Source organism: Pituophis catenifer, unplaced genomic scaffold (genome assembly GCF_029215685.1).
Source record: "Pituophis catenifer annectens isolate HBS135680 unplaced genomic scaffold, rPitCat1.0.hap2 SCAF_8, whole genome shotgun sequence".
In the NCBI taxonomy this organism is placed as follows: domain Eukaryota; kingdom Metazoa; phylum Chordata; class Lepidosauria; order Squamata; family Colubridae; genus Pituophis; species Pituophis catenifer.
The window spans coordinates 53225896-53241340 of NW_027256888.1; the positions used below are offsets into that span (position 1 = coordinate 53225896).

The window sequence follows — 15445 nt, forward strand, 5'->3', positions numbered from 1 at the left end:
TTATTGTTAATGCTATACTTTAAATTAAAGTTTTGTTTTTAATTTTGTGCAAAATCTTGTACAGCAGATTAGATCTCTGTTTTGGAAGTAATTTAAATATCATTAATCTATGATCATCAGAATTTATAGATAATGTTATTTGTTTTTCATAAAATAAGTTATTAAATGGATGTCATTTAAATCCTTAATTTACAAATAGCTACAGCATTTTTGAAGCTGGCAAACTCATAGTTTTACTGTCTGTTTAAATTTTGCTGGTGCTTTATATTTCATCTCAAATATCTTCATCTTCCAGTGTCTATCAAAGTGGTATTAATAGATAACACATATTTTAATGTAGCACTGTAGAAGGAATGCATGTCATTGTCATGGAATAGCAATCGCAGTTAGACTTATATACTGCTTCACAGTGCTTTACAGGCCACTCTAAGTGGTTTACAGAGTCAGTACATTGCTTCAACAACCTGGGTCCTTATCGAGATTTTTACCGACCTTGGAAGGATGGAAGGCTGAGTCAACCTTGAGCCGGTGAGAATTGAACTGCTGGCAGTCATCAGAATTAGCCTGCATTCTAACCACTGCACCACCACGGCTCTCTAATAATAGTAAACTATTATTAACTATTACTTCTAGATGTTGTAAAATTACCATTCATAGCTTGCCTCATCGTTGGCCATGCCAGTGCAGTTCAATAACATCTGGAGGGCCCTGCTTCAATGTCTCACAGGCTTTTTAATTGAATCATATTATTTGCTACCAATAGAAGAGATTGTTTGTAGTTTAGGGATCCTTGCTGATGCCTGAGCTTGGTTGTTTTTCTTGTAAAAAAATGACCAAGCTCAAAGAGCATCAACACCCTCACAGATTATTTGCTTTCCTGAGATCTACTAAAATGGGAGAAGGAGCAGAGTGGCAATTTTCTCTTATTCGCTCTGTACAAACTTTAATATAAGATTATAGGAAGGAAGTGGCAGCAGGAGAGAAAGAATAAGAGAATATTACTGCCATATTTCCTTTTTCTAGCACAATGATTTGCTAGATTCAAGTTCCTATTTGTTTATAGAGGTAGAAGCCTGGATCCAAGTCAATGTGTATAAAAATTGAGGCAGGTAAGTTTTTTTTCTTCTAACAAGAGAAGACACACATTATTTGAGCATGTTTTGCATATATGTCATTTTATAAAGGTTTTTTTTTTACCTTGACTCATACTGAATTATGTGCTGATCATAATTATGCTTTTTTGCTGTTCTAATCTTTTAGTGCTTGCAAGTGTTTGTGATGATACTTTCTAAATCTCATTGGTAGCAAATTCAGATTTTGCTTTCCCTCAGCACTGCTGATCAGCATTTCTACCGATCAAATAACTTGAGTTACTCAGAACTTTTACTTAAGTGTTATTAAAAATCCTTATTGATTTCAAATGTAATAGAGGTATAGCCTCAAAGATAAAATTAAAAGGATTTGTTTTTAAATATCACATCAATTACTTTTATTAGCACCTGTCTTAACAGACATGTCCTAAGTTTAATATAAAAATTATTTGACACAAAATATAATTGCAAAATGGTACATAAACATGAATTAAATACTTAATTATAGTTGAAATTTCATACATTCCTGAATTTTTTAGTAGATGATACATTGAGATATTTAAAAATGTTAACAGACCTCTGAGTGCTCATGCTAAAAACTGATTAGCTATCTGTAAAGCAAAGAAAATAGCATGTTTGGTTTCTGATGTATTTGTGAAGAGTTTTATATAATAAATAGTTAACAAGGCTTTTCAAAGCTGGTGCTTTAGTTTCTCTTGCGCACTTGTCTTTAGAGCACTGTTGAAGTAAGAATACAGCATTCTTTTGTTGTTCATGTTATAACCTTTCCTTTTGAGATAATAAGGCATTTCCTATGCAGTGAGAATTCTATTTTGTTATTGCGGCTCTTTTAATTTGCATACTGGTGACAGCTGTTTGATATTTTACTGTAGAGCAGGGGTGTCAAACTTGCGGCCCACGGGCCGGATGCATCACATGCTGCCCACATCTACTCCCGGTTTAGCGATGTTGCAATACATCACGTGATGACAACGTGAAATGCAAGTTTGATTCCCCTGCCCTAGAATTACAGGTAGAACATTAAACATATAGCTTGGATCCTAAAAATACCTTTGCATAGTAAGGAGGTTTTCTGTTTTAGCTGTTCTACCTTAAAGGTGAGGGTTACCCTTAAACAATATGAAAGAGGAAGGTATAGAACATGATTTCCTAAAATCACATAAAATTCTCTTCCTGTGAACCTCATAGTTGTAAAGGATCCTAGTCTACCCAATTTAAATGCCAAACCTAAATAAAGTTTATTGTCATCTTGATCTGTATAAAATCCTAAAAATGAACTATTGTTCTTTCAACCAGCAGAGTATGATTCTCAAACAATTGTAAAATAAAAATAAAGAATAGTTTTAAGTTATTTATTATTGAATTATTGTTATTATTATTATTTATTATTGTTATTATTATTATTTATTATTATTATTTATTATTGAATATTTGAAGTTAAAAGATTAGCCAGATTTGATACTTTTTGTCAGTAAATTTACATCAGTAAATTTTATTTTTTAAGATACTGTTGCTTCTGTAAAATGACATAATATTGTATATTTGGAAGAGGCCTGCTTTAAATTTGATAATCCTGATAATCCTGGTTTCTAGACATTAGATCTAAGTTCACTTTGTTATCCTGTTATTCATAGTTTTATTGAATTCATTTAAAGAAAGCTGAATGTGAGATTTTCTTGGGCTTTTTTGTTTGAATGTTGGTTTTTGATTGAACTTTGCAGGAACCCACAAAACCTACAACAATGCAGGAAAACGTTACAAAGTCAGTTTTTTAAAGTATTCCTTTTGCCAGCAATCATGATATTCCAGTAATAAGCAGTTACTCTAAGTGAAAACTATTTTATACCTTTCAAAGCTTTCATCATATCATTTAATGTTAGATATTGGGGCAAGGCTATCACAAATAGAATTAAAATTTTAAAATAATAATTGCATCATAGTCACCCTGCTTATTTCTTACAGCTGCATTCATTCTTGTTGATACAAAATTAAATAAAGTTGCTGCTGTATTTCACTGCTGAAATTGAATTGCCTGCCTACAGTAGTAAATTAAAGGGCATTTTATTTATTGAACTATAGAAATAGCAATAGCAGATAGACTTATATCCCATTTGATAGTGCTTTACAGGACTCTTTAAGCACTATACGGCATCAGCATATTGCCCCCAACAATCTGGGTCTTCATTTTATCAACCTTAGAAGGATGCAAGGCTGAGTTAATCTTGAGCTGGTCAGGATTGAACTCTGGCAGTGGGCAGAATTAGCCTGCAATACTGCGTTCTAACCACTGTGCCCCACACAAGCTCTATATGCTATTGAAAAATATATTGTTTCTGTAACCTTTCAGTAGGCAAACCAGTGCATCATAGGGCAACAATTTTTGAAACAAGGTACTTCAAATGGGCTATCTTACAGATTGCATCTAAAATCCAGGACCTGTGATTTCAATAGGATTGAAATGTGGCAAATTTGTTGTCAATTCAGCAATGCTATGTCACTATCCAGGGGATCAGTAGACCAGTACCACCCTAACTTTCCAGAGGCTAGTTAGATTGGCCTCTCTTTTGACTGCTGGAGACCAAGTAGTAAAGTCCCACTCTAGCCCGTCAGAGACCAGGTAAACTGGTCCTACCATCACCTGCTGGAGTGCAGGAAGTCAGAAGTCATTCCCACTCTCATGGTATTTTGCTTTTGGTCGTTCTGTTTTTCTGTGTAGATAAGGAAATATTTTTGAATATTTTTGAGTCATCTAGTAGTTTAACATATTTATATGTTTCAATAATTAAAAAATACTTTTACCGTAAAATGGCAGAACACATCCTCTGTGCTGTGGCTCACTTTTTTTTCCTTGATATACTTTAATTCCTTTCACTGTATGCTAGTTTGCTTTGTTGAAGTATCATTGTAGTGTTCCTCCTTCCAAGATGGTAGCTAATAGCGCTGTTTTCAGCAAGAACATCATATTTGTTGGTAACATTCAACTCAATTGCTTCCTTCAAACAACTTTGATGCATGGGCTCTCAGCATGCTGCATGTATCTTAGTGTGAGATTTCTGTCTGTCACTTGCTTATCTTTCACAAATGCAATCTCTTTCTGCAAGGCACTTTGCAGCTTCTTAATATTTGTTATTTTGCTGGTTTGTATCTTGATAATAAAAAGCTATATTAAGAAAGATTCCTTTTTTTTATCAATTAGGTCAAAGCCCTAAAATTTTAAGACCTAAACCTCATGGTTTAGAGCGAACAGATTCACAAACCATAGGTGACTTTACAACAAGGAGAAAGGGTACGTACTTCAGCATTGCATGATCTACTGGGCTCGGTATCAAACTCCAGTAAAAAGTAATCCTGATTACTCATATCGTTCCAGTTCATAGGACTGCTAGCTTCTCAGCTATGTTTTTAATTTGCTCAGGAAAAGACATTTGTAGCAAAATGTGTTGGAAATGCTGCATGTAAATCAGTTTTCTTCCATTTAACTTACCTTAGGCATTATTTCAAATATATTTTGCTTGGTTTTAGATTATTTACACATTATATGTGTAATGTGCTATTCTACCCTGTTTCCCTCAAAATAAGACATCCCCTGATAATAAGCCCAATTGGGCTTTTGACCGCATGGCAATAAGGCCAAGCACTTATTTCAGGGTTCAAAAAAATATAAGACAGGGTCTTATTTTGGAGGAAACACAGTAATGTGAAATACATAAACACCCAAGTAACTGAGTTATGCCATATTATGATTTATGAAGACTACTCTTTATAGACATTTTATTAGTATAAAGGAATTTTTTCAATTAATGTGTAACTATGGGGAAAAATTTACATCCTTTTACACACACATTAGATAAACTTAGTAATGTATCTCGAAATTTATCTAGTAGTAGATAAAATTTAGTAATGTCAGAAGTAATTGACACATTGCTATTTTAAAAATATCCCTGCCTTGATTTGATTTTTGGTAATAGATGTATTATATAGTTCTGAAGGCCTTTCAACAATTAAGAGCATTTCTGCTACTTGTTTCTTGAACTACTTCAAAGGTCTGGAAGGCTTATATGGAAACCAAAAAAAGAACAGGCTGCTTCAAAGAATAGAAGAAAAGTACTGTGTTTAATGTTCACATGCATTAAACACAAATGTGTGTTAAGCACATTAAGTTTCAAATGTATTTTGAAGCACATTTTCCCAATTATTTTTGAAGTGTGTGCAATTTAATTGTTACACATTTATAACATTGTATTAAATTTTGTATTTAAGACAAAGTTATGTGTTTTTAAAATGTCATAAAAGATCTTTTTTCTCCCATTGCCCTATCTTTAAAAAACTTTCTAACATTTAATGCTCCTTTAAAAAAAAAAAGATAATTACTGTAAAATTAATCTATGTTAAAAATACAATGGATATACATACATGCTTATTCATGGCCCAGTTAGTATTTTAAGCATTTTAAAGTAATTTTGAAAATTCCATTTTTTTACTAGTCTAATCAAGAATTGTATGACTGGTTTAAAATAGTTCTAAAGAGAATATTCCATGTACCAAATTGTTTAGAAACAGAAGTATGGTAATACGTTACAATAATGAAACCTATTATACTATTTATTAATTTATATCAGTAACTTAACATCATCTATTAGTTACAATAGAGTACGAAATTGGAACTAAAACCTGAGATAGTAAAACCATTAAAAGCAACTATACATTTTTAAAAATGTGCTTTTAGGGTCTTTTAACATATCTTGGGCATTATTTCAAATGTATTTTGCTTGGTTTTAGGTGTTAGGATATTTAACACAGAGTGCACTTAAAAAAATTGTAGGCAGACCTTCTCAGATTATCTCTAAAGAACAAGGAGAACATATACAAGCAGATTTGACTCAAGTAGCCTGCATTCAAATGATAGGAAGCTTTAAAGATATTAAACAATGTTTTCTATTTCACATTTTGTATTAAGCCTGAAAAAGGATATTTTACCAAATTAGTTATTAAATAGCATTAATTGTTTTAATACAAAACATCCTTCCTTTCTGCATCATTTGATCACTCAAGGCTACTAAAGTTCAATAATACGCAAACATTCAAAAATCAAATGCATGAAATATATCAAAAAATATTTGCCTGCGTATGTGCTATCACCAATCTCAAAGTGATGGATGTCAACATTTCCCAGGATCTGTTTGTTTTTAATGCAGGGTAATATTAAGTCATAGCTAGTTGCTCTACGGTTGTTTTTAAAAAATAACAAAGAAAAAGAGTTAGGCAGTTAATGCTTAAATCTAGTATACTGAGTGAGACCTTCTTAAAATGATTATGATCTTATGACATGGTTTAGCTAATAAAAATTGCATTCTCATGAGCTTAGTAGGCTAACATTAACTACTTTCAAAGAAGATCTGAATTCTATGATCTTCTGCTAAATCATACACTATTGTGTTGATTAACTTCCCTTTCTTTATTAAAAAGGATCTTACAAAATTAACCAAGGTATTTCGGAGGGAAAACAATAGTTATGGTTGTTTATTCTAGCAGGATACAACTCCTTAAAAAGTGAAAAATTGGAATTTATCTATTAAAAACAAACAATCTGAAGAACTGGTTTGGTGGAAAGTCAGTTAGTTTTGACTAATCTTTTAGACTCTAGTAACAATTTGCACAAAGCAATTTTTTGTTTCTGTGCGTGTTTTAAAAGCAGTAATGAGAACTAATACAAACTAAATTAGAACAGAACAATAGTATTTGATCTTGGCTGTTCACCGCCCTGAGTCCTTTGGGAGAAGGGCGGTATATAAATATAATAAATAAATAAATAGAGAGATAGAGAAAATTAAGAAGAAACAATATAGTATATTAAGAGTATATTAAATTTATTTTCCCATAACATTTCATGGTGAAGTTTCATATGGAAAATGAACTATAATAAAATATGTATATAGTAATGTAAGATTTCTCTTAAAGTACATTATTTTCAAATTTGTTTCTTGTGTATATAGTGAAACCTGCACCACTAGAAATTAAACCTTTATCAGAATGGGACGAATTGCCAGCTCCAGTTAGATCTCCGATTACCAGAAGTTTTACACGAGAGTAAGTCTTTGACTTCTTCTATATTCACACTACAGTATATTCTTTTTTATTCAACAGTGACCACAACAGTTAGGTGTTCTGCCCATATAAATTGCTTTACATATGTTCCTGCCATTTTACCATACAGCAGACAGTCTAGTAAGGAATTACGAAAAAATCAAGTTGGCAGTCATGACCACCATCTTTATTTTTCTGAATCCCTGAGATGCCACCTCAGAAAGTCTTGGTTATATTGCTGGGATTTTCCTACATAATACTTCTCCTATGGCACCACAGTTTTGTTTTTTTAAAAATCTCTTCAGGAACAGTTTCTGATATTTTACTGCTAGATTCTTTTGCATTTCTTATTTCTTGAATTATCATTCAACTCCTTTATTTTATGGTTCTTGCTTTTAAAGGGAAAGATGGAATAGAAATACTTAAATAAATACAGAAATATATCTATGAACAGCATAAAATAAATACACCACACATTTTAAAATACTTTTCTTCATTTAGTTCTTCCAGGTTTCCATTATCCCCCCGGCCAGATTCAATTCATAGTACAACTTCTAGCAGTGATTCGCATGACAGTGATGAGAATTATGTACCAATGAATCCAAATCAGTCCACTGATGATCCAGTAGGTGGTTTTACATCATAAATATGTCCTTTCTTCACAATCATATCACATTTTCTGTTTTTCGGTGGGAGGGGAGGTATTAAATCAATTAAATACTTTGAGGCTTATAAAAGTGAAATAATGTTTAAAATAATATGAGCATTATTTTGTAGTTACACTTAACAAATTACAGATAGTGACAAACTGGGTAATGGGATGAAGCAAATTAGTCATGTTTGTTTTTAAAATGGTTTATTTCATGTATTTCATACCTTGAAATGTTACCATTAATGTCTGGCAATTAAGTTCTGGGGACCATAAATTGAGTAAAATCTTGGGAATAATGGGATTTAGTTGCCTCTTTCTCATTTTCAGCCTTTTCTTTGTTTGAACCTAAGATTCTTTTGATTAGAAATGGCCAAATGGCCAGCCAATACCTATCACAAAGTAGGGAACCTGTGGTTTTCCATATACTGTTGAATTTCAAATCTCCTAAACTCTGCTCAGAAATAATGCTCTTTTGAGTCACAAGTTTCTAAAGTGGCTGGTGAAAATACACAGGAACTACACAAGACCTAGTATTTTTGTTCTAGCAAAAGATATTCTTTAGTCATTATATAGACTTACGGACTAGAAGCCTTCAGTGTATACAAAAACTTTCAAAACTATTTGGCTATCATCATGTCTTCTGATAGTGAATGAATTACATTATATCCCTGTACATTTTATACAACTTTAAGAAATATTTTATTTATTTATTGTGAAATAATAGTAAGAGAAGGTAGGCAAAACTTTATATGGTCTTTGACCAACATGTACCCATATATGGGGAAGCAGGGAGGGAGACAGTACATACTGTGAAGTAAATTCTTATGACTATTAAGTAAATATTAATGTGGCTTTCCAAAATTTAAGTTTCATAACATCTCTTCTGACCCCAATAAACACGTTTAACACTGTTCCAGCCATTCCAGGAGTGTTCTGAGCTTGGTCATGTTCCAGGTTTGGGATATTTCTGGAACGAACAAAATAGTACGAATAAAGGAGAATATTTGTAGCTCAGGGTTGACATGAGTAAGGAGTGCAGTGGGGGTACATCACACTGTACTCCTTACTAGCACTGATGATGTTACCTAGTTTTGGTAATAAAACATCTGCAAGAAAACAAGCAAGCTCAGAGAGCACCAAGAACAAAATAGTGTTAAGCCATTTCTAGTTAGCTTTATACAACTCACGTTGACTTTGAAACCTTTTGCACATCTGTAACATTAAATCTTGAGTTTGATTTTAGTTTTTTCCTATGCTGTGCCACTAAATAATTTTAAAGACAATCTTAGTTGTAAAATATTATTGGATATTGAAATACATATTACAAAATGGGACAACAGTGCTTCACAATGTTGAGGGATACATTATATTAAAGTTTTTCACAAATAATAACAATAATTCCAATTAAAATTTCAGGGTTTGTTCTGCAGCAGCAGCCTTGATGGAGGAAGCAGCCCTATGGTAAAACCTAAAGGTGACAAGCAGGTGGAATATTTAGATCTGGATTTAGATTCTGGAAAATCTACTCCACCTCGCAAGGTAAACACAACTGCATAGCTACCCACAGATAATTTAGCTCCTGGCAATGAATCATTTTATTTGTCAATTATAGTTGAGCTCCATTTTTTTTGGATTACCAAAATGGAGAAAATACAACTTTTTATGTTATTTTCACTATACTGATATTAGAACTTTTCTTTCAGTCAGCTTTCCAAAACTGGGTAGAAAATGACTTTTATTCAAATACTAATGAATGTACGGTGTATACCTAATTACCAGTAGTTGCTTTCTTCTTCTTCATAAACTTAAGATCAAGAGTTTGATCTAAGCCTCTAGTTTGAAAGAATGGAAGTGAGAAATAAATAAATAAGAATAATTAATTGCAAAAAAAAAGTACCCCATTTTTTCCACTAGACATTTCTGCTGAATCACATTCTCTTCTGAAAATGAAGCCTTTCATTTGTGAAAAGACTTTTATGTTACCTTGTCTTACTATAAGTCTCTCTGTGTATGTGCCTTAAAATCATTGTTGACTCCTGAAAACTACCTTGACAAGTTCCTGCAGTTTTCTTAGCAGCATTTTCAGAAGTATTTTGCCATTCCCTCTTTCCTAGAGCTGAAAAAGAGTGTCTTGCCCAAGGGGCTTTGTGCCAAAAGCAAGTCTAAAAGTCTCCATTTCTTGCCCACTGCATTAACCACTATAACCAACCCCTTTCTGTTTTTTCTACTTTAATGTCTTGTTTTGTTTCTTTTCCAGAAAAAGAGTAGTGTTTCTGGCGGTAGTGTGGCTGATGAAAGAGTCGATTATGTTGTTGTTGACCAACAAAAAACATTAGCATTGAAGAGTACAAGAGAAGCTTGGACAGATGGAAGGCAATCAACAGAATCTGAAACACCAACAAAAAGTGTGAAATGAAAATAAAAATATTTGAAGTCCTGTTGAAATATTCTTAAAGAGAGCCACCATTAACTGAGAGAGAAGAATACTTCAATGAATTATTTTTCTTCAAATATTTCAATATCAAGCTGATGACAACATGAAATAAAACAGTAGCCTATGGCAAATCTTAGTGATTTTCATGATGTAAAATAGTGTATCTTGGGTCTGAGAAAAGCATTTTGATCTGGAATTAACTGATTGATAGTATTACAATGTTGTATGCACTTTTTCCTTGTTAAAATGATGGTTCAGCTTTCTCCACCTAATGTACTTTTAACATCCTCCTTTCTCCCCGACACTACTCTATAACATTCTAGGAAGTAAGCTATGTGTATGATATTGAAATTAAGGTCTGAGGTGCATTCTAATAGCTCAAAGATCAATTAGAAAAAATAGTTTCACAATTTTAATCTACTTGAAATGTCAAGAGATGATTTGTTAAATGCCTATGTTTTTTTATATTTAATACATGCAAAAAATACTTCAAATTCTACAGGTTGCCTTCCTATCAGAAATGGCTGTGAGTTAGTAATAATAGGCATGTTTCTGAGTCTACTCTAATGTCTTATTCAATAATGCATTAGTTAGAGGAGGTCCTTTTGAATTTTCACTGAGAACAGTGTTCTTTATTTGCTGAGCAAAGATTCTGCAGGGAGGGATCTTTGCCCAGAATATCATATAAATCTCAATATCACTGAAGGTATGCAGTAATGACTGATCTCACTCTTTAACTGCGAAGTGTAATATTTACTTCATTTACAAAAACAGAAATTATGACATCAGGTACGTACCTAGCACCACATTGTGCTAGTTCACATATCAGGTTCAAACAACGTGCTTTTAATTTTCTACTGCAACCAAGCCTTTGTATTGGTTTTTAGTATGAAAATTCATGAGGCGGTGTGACATTCACTGTTTATAGTACTAGAAGATACTGTGATTTTTGTTTTGTTTTGTTTTGTTTTGAAATCAGATTGCAATACAAATGGAATTATTATGTCTTGACACCACATGAATCTTTTTAATGATCCTTGTTATGCCAAGTTTCTTGCTTGGCCTTATATTTAAATTCCTATGTAAGTGGTATTTTTAACATTTTGTTCTTTTTTAAAAGGAAAACACAAGATTTATCCCATTTTTTAAAAAAAGTTCTTCAGGTACAGAATTAATTTTGAATACTTTTGATTTATTGCATCACTATTCTTATTCCAAATAGTAGCTGCTTCAACAGCTGAAAAGGGAAACACTAATTCTCTTTAAAGTACAACTTTAAAAAATCATTAATCGTGATGGAAAAATTTACTAATTCATTCTTTTGTGGTTGTAAAAAAGAGAATGTTCTATTTCTCAAACTTCATAAATACTGAATAAAGAAAGAAATGCTGGCCTTAATATTATATCTAATTTTCCAATCCCATTCCAACTTAATAGTTTGTAAATTTTCTTTATTTCTAACAAGGTTTCTTTTTAAATTAGAAATATTTTGGTGTTTTAAATGTTTTTTAAACTAAACATTGCATTTCGAGATGAATTTTAAATAAATCCAAGTTGTTCTGCTTCATGTGTGCAACTCATTGAGAACCATAAACATACATAGTAGTTAACCCTTAATAACTTCAGTATGTAGATTATTAAATGAGATAACCTATTAAAAAATAATGATGGTAGTATTTTTCAAACTGAAATGAAAGGGTATCTCCAAAAGATGTCTACCCAGTTTTTAATGCTTCTACTACTGAGCCCATTTGTTCATCAAAATTCTCTAAGTAGATGTACCTGTATGAGCCATACAGCCTAGATTAAGACAATCAAAACAGCAAAAAAGTCCGTTGACCACCCAGAAGGGGGTGAACCCAGTGCTGCTATGCAAGCAACAGGGTCCACAACAGGGCCCCAAGACTATTCGAAACCTAAAGTCAGGTTTTAAGAGCTTTCAGAACTGATAAGAAGGGCGGTCCTTATATCAAGGGAAATGTTCTTCCAGAGGACAGGGGACATAGCAGATAAGTCTTGCTCAATATGACAATAGAACCTACACATATCTGGAACCCACACATATCTGATGGACAGAAACAGTCTCTCAGATATTCAGGCTCTACTCCATGCAGGACTGTACATGTTCAAACAAGCCCGCTGAATTTCACTCAGAATCCAACTGACAATCCATGTAGCTTGTATAGTAGCAATGACACATGGATATATTAAGAAGTGCCTGTTATTGTTAGTGCTGAAGCATTTCAAACCACCTGTAGCTTCTGGGCAGCCCCATATAAGCCACCTATAAGGCCCTTCATGACTTAGGTCCAGGATATTTGCATGACCTTCTTCTGCCTGCCTCTCACCGTCCTGTTAGCTCACATAGGGCCGCTCTCCTCAGGGTTCCGATGGTGAGCCAATGTCACCTTGCTGTGCCTAGGGGTAGGGCGTTCTCTGTGGGTGCTCCCACCCTCTGGAATGAATTACCTACTGAGCTCCGGACGGCTCCTGATCTCCGCTCCTTCCGTCGGGACTTGAAGACTTGGCTTTTCAAACAAATAGGCTGAGACTGATTCCGGGCTTTATTATTGACTACTAATTAATTATTTGGATTAAATTATGATTTTATTGTACTTGTTTCTTAACTTGTGTTCACCGCCCTGAGTCCTTTGGAAGAATGGCGGCATGTAATAAATAAATAAATAAATAAATAAATAAATAAATAAATAAATAAATAAATAAATAAATAAATATAGGGTACATCGCAATAATTCAGTCATGAGGTGAGCATACCATGAGTAACTGATTGGAGGCACTCCTGACTGAAAAACGGGTGTAACTGGCACCCAAGTTGAACTTGTGCAAAGGCCCTTCTGGCCACAGCTGTCACCTGCTCTTGAGCAATAAGCTGCGACTCCATAAGGAACTGCAACTTGTGTACCAGTCTTCAATGGGGATGTGCTGCCCGATCTAGTGGAAGTGGAATTGTGGGCGTAAATGAGAAGATGGAGCAAAATATATGCTGCTGTGAATTCCTGAATGAAAAAGGATATATAAGTCTAAAAAAATAAATTAGTTATGGAAGTTGAGATCCATGTAAATATACGGTACTCTTGAAGTATACAGTAGTGACCAAAATTGTGGAAACCTTTTGGGAAAAATGTACAGTATTTTTGAGGTTTGATGGCTAATAACACCACTTTTTTTGGAGAAGTACCATAAAATATATCCTCTGTCCAGGTAACATGGGTTTTAGTCCAGTTTAGTCTTTTCAACCTTTGTTTGAGATACAAAAGTGGCTTTTTTCATGGAATTCCAGATTTTAGGCCAAATTCCTGCAATCTGCGCCAAACAGTCCTTGCACTCAACTTCACATTGCATTGCGCCATTTCATTTATTTATTTATTTATTTATTTATTTATTTATTATTCTAATTTCTATACCGCCCTTCTCCTTTCGGACTCAGGGCGGTGAACAGCCAAAATAAAAGCATTTATGCATAAAGTACGATTAAAAATAGATTTAAAATAATTAAATTTGGCCCATAGTTTAAAATTTATCAATTTAAAATCCATATCAAAATTTAAAACCAACCATAAAATCATAAAATCAAGAGAGATTGGCTAACTGAAAGAGATGAGTTTTTAGGGCCCGACGAAAAGTCCAGAGGTCGGAGATCACTCGTATCTCTGGGGGTAGATTGTTCCAAAGGGTAGGTGCCACCACAGAGAAGGCTCTCCTCCTGGGGGTCGCCAGCTGGCATTGTCTAGCCGACGGCACCCTGAGGAGGCCCTCTCTGTGGGAGCGAACTGGCCGGTGGGAGGCTATTGGTGGCAGAAGGCGGTCCCATAAGTACCCTGGCCCTAAGCCATGGAGCGCTTTAAAGGTGATCACCAACACCTTGAAGCGCACCCAGAAGTCCACCGGAAGCCAATGCAGCTCGCGCAGGAAAGGAGTCACATGGGAGCGCCCCGTCGCTCCCATAATTCCCCGCGCGGCTGCATTCTGCACCAGTTGGAGCCTCCGGGTGTACCCCAAGGGGAGCCCCATGTAGAGAGCGTTAAAATAGTCCAGATGAGAGGTGACGAGTGCTTGAGTGACTGTGCGTAGGGAGTCCCGATCCAGAAAGGGGCGCAACTGGCGTATCAGGTGAACCTGATAAAAAGCCCCCCTGGCCACGGCTGTCATATGCCCTTCTAAACACAGCCGTGCATCCAGGAGGATGCCCAAGTTGCGGGCCCTTTCCGTGGGGGCCAGTGATTCACCCCCAATAATCAGCGATGGTGTCAGCTGGCTATACCGGGACGCCGGCAGCCACAGCCACTCGGTCTTGGAAGGGTTGAGTCGAAGCCTGTTTCTCCCCATCCAGACCCGCACGGCCTCCAGGCACTGGGACATCACTTCCAAGGCATCGTTGGGATGGTCTGGGGTGGAGATGTACAGCTGAGTATCATCAGCATACTGATGGAACTCCACCCCAAAACCACGGATGACCTCACCCAGCGGCTTCACATAAATATTGAACAGGAGGGGCGAGAGGATCGACCCCTGTGGCACCCCACAAACAAGGCGCCTCGGGGTCGACCGCTGCCCCCGTCAACATGGATTGCGACCGGTCAGAGAGATAGGAGGAGAACCACCGCAAAAGAGTGCCCCCCACTCCCAGTCCCTCCAGCCGGCGCAACATGATACCATGGTCGATGGTATCAAAAGCCGCTGAGAGGTCTAACAGGACCAGGATAGAGGAGTAATCCCTATCCCGAGCCCTCCAGAGATCATCCACCAATGCGACCAATGCCGTTTCCGTGCTGTACCCAGGTCTGAAGCCGGACTGGAGCAGATCCAAATAGACAGCTTCATCCAGGTACTGTGGAAGCTGTCACGCCACCACACTCTCAACAACCTTCGCAATAAAGTGAAGGTTGGAGACTGGACAATAGTTAGCCAAAACAGCCGGATCCAGGGATGGCTTCTTGAGGAGAGGCCTCACCACCGCCTCTTTCAAGGTGGCCGGCAGGACACCCTCACTCAAAGAAGCGTTGATAATTCCCTGGGGCCAGCCTCGTGTAACCTCCCGAGAAGCCAGCACCAACCAGGAGGGACACGGGTCCAATAAACATGTGGTGGCGTTCAGCTGTCCCAAGATCCTGTCCACGTCCTCGGGAGCCACAGGATCAAACT

General features: G+C 35.7%; 1 protein-coding gene across 3 annotated transcripts in view; it reads left to right on the forward strand.

Annotated features, from left to right (window-relative positions):
• The window catches only part of GAB1 (GRB2 associated binding protein 1), a 92309-nt gene extending 80462 nt beyond the window's left edge, over positions 1-11847 (forward strand). For all 3 annotated transcript variants that reach the window (XM_070948262.1, XM_070948263.1, XM_070948265.1), the window contains 5 exons: positions 4309-4398; positions 7106-7199; positions 7698-7821; positions 9265-9387; positions 10106-11847. In XM_070948262.1, the coding sequence (XP_070804363.1) occupies positions 4309-4398; positions 7106-7199; positions 7698-7821; positions 9265-9387; positions 10106-10264 (590 nt within the window). In that variant the 3' untranslated portion in view covers positions 10265-11847. The remainder of the gene's footprint in view (positions 1-4308; positions 4399-7105; positions 7200-7697; positions 7822-9264; positions 9388-10105) is intronic.
• The last annotated feature ends 3598 nt before the right edge of the window (positions 11848-15445 follow it).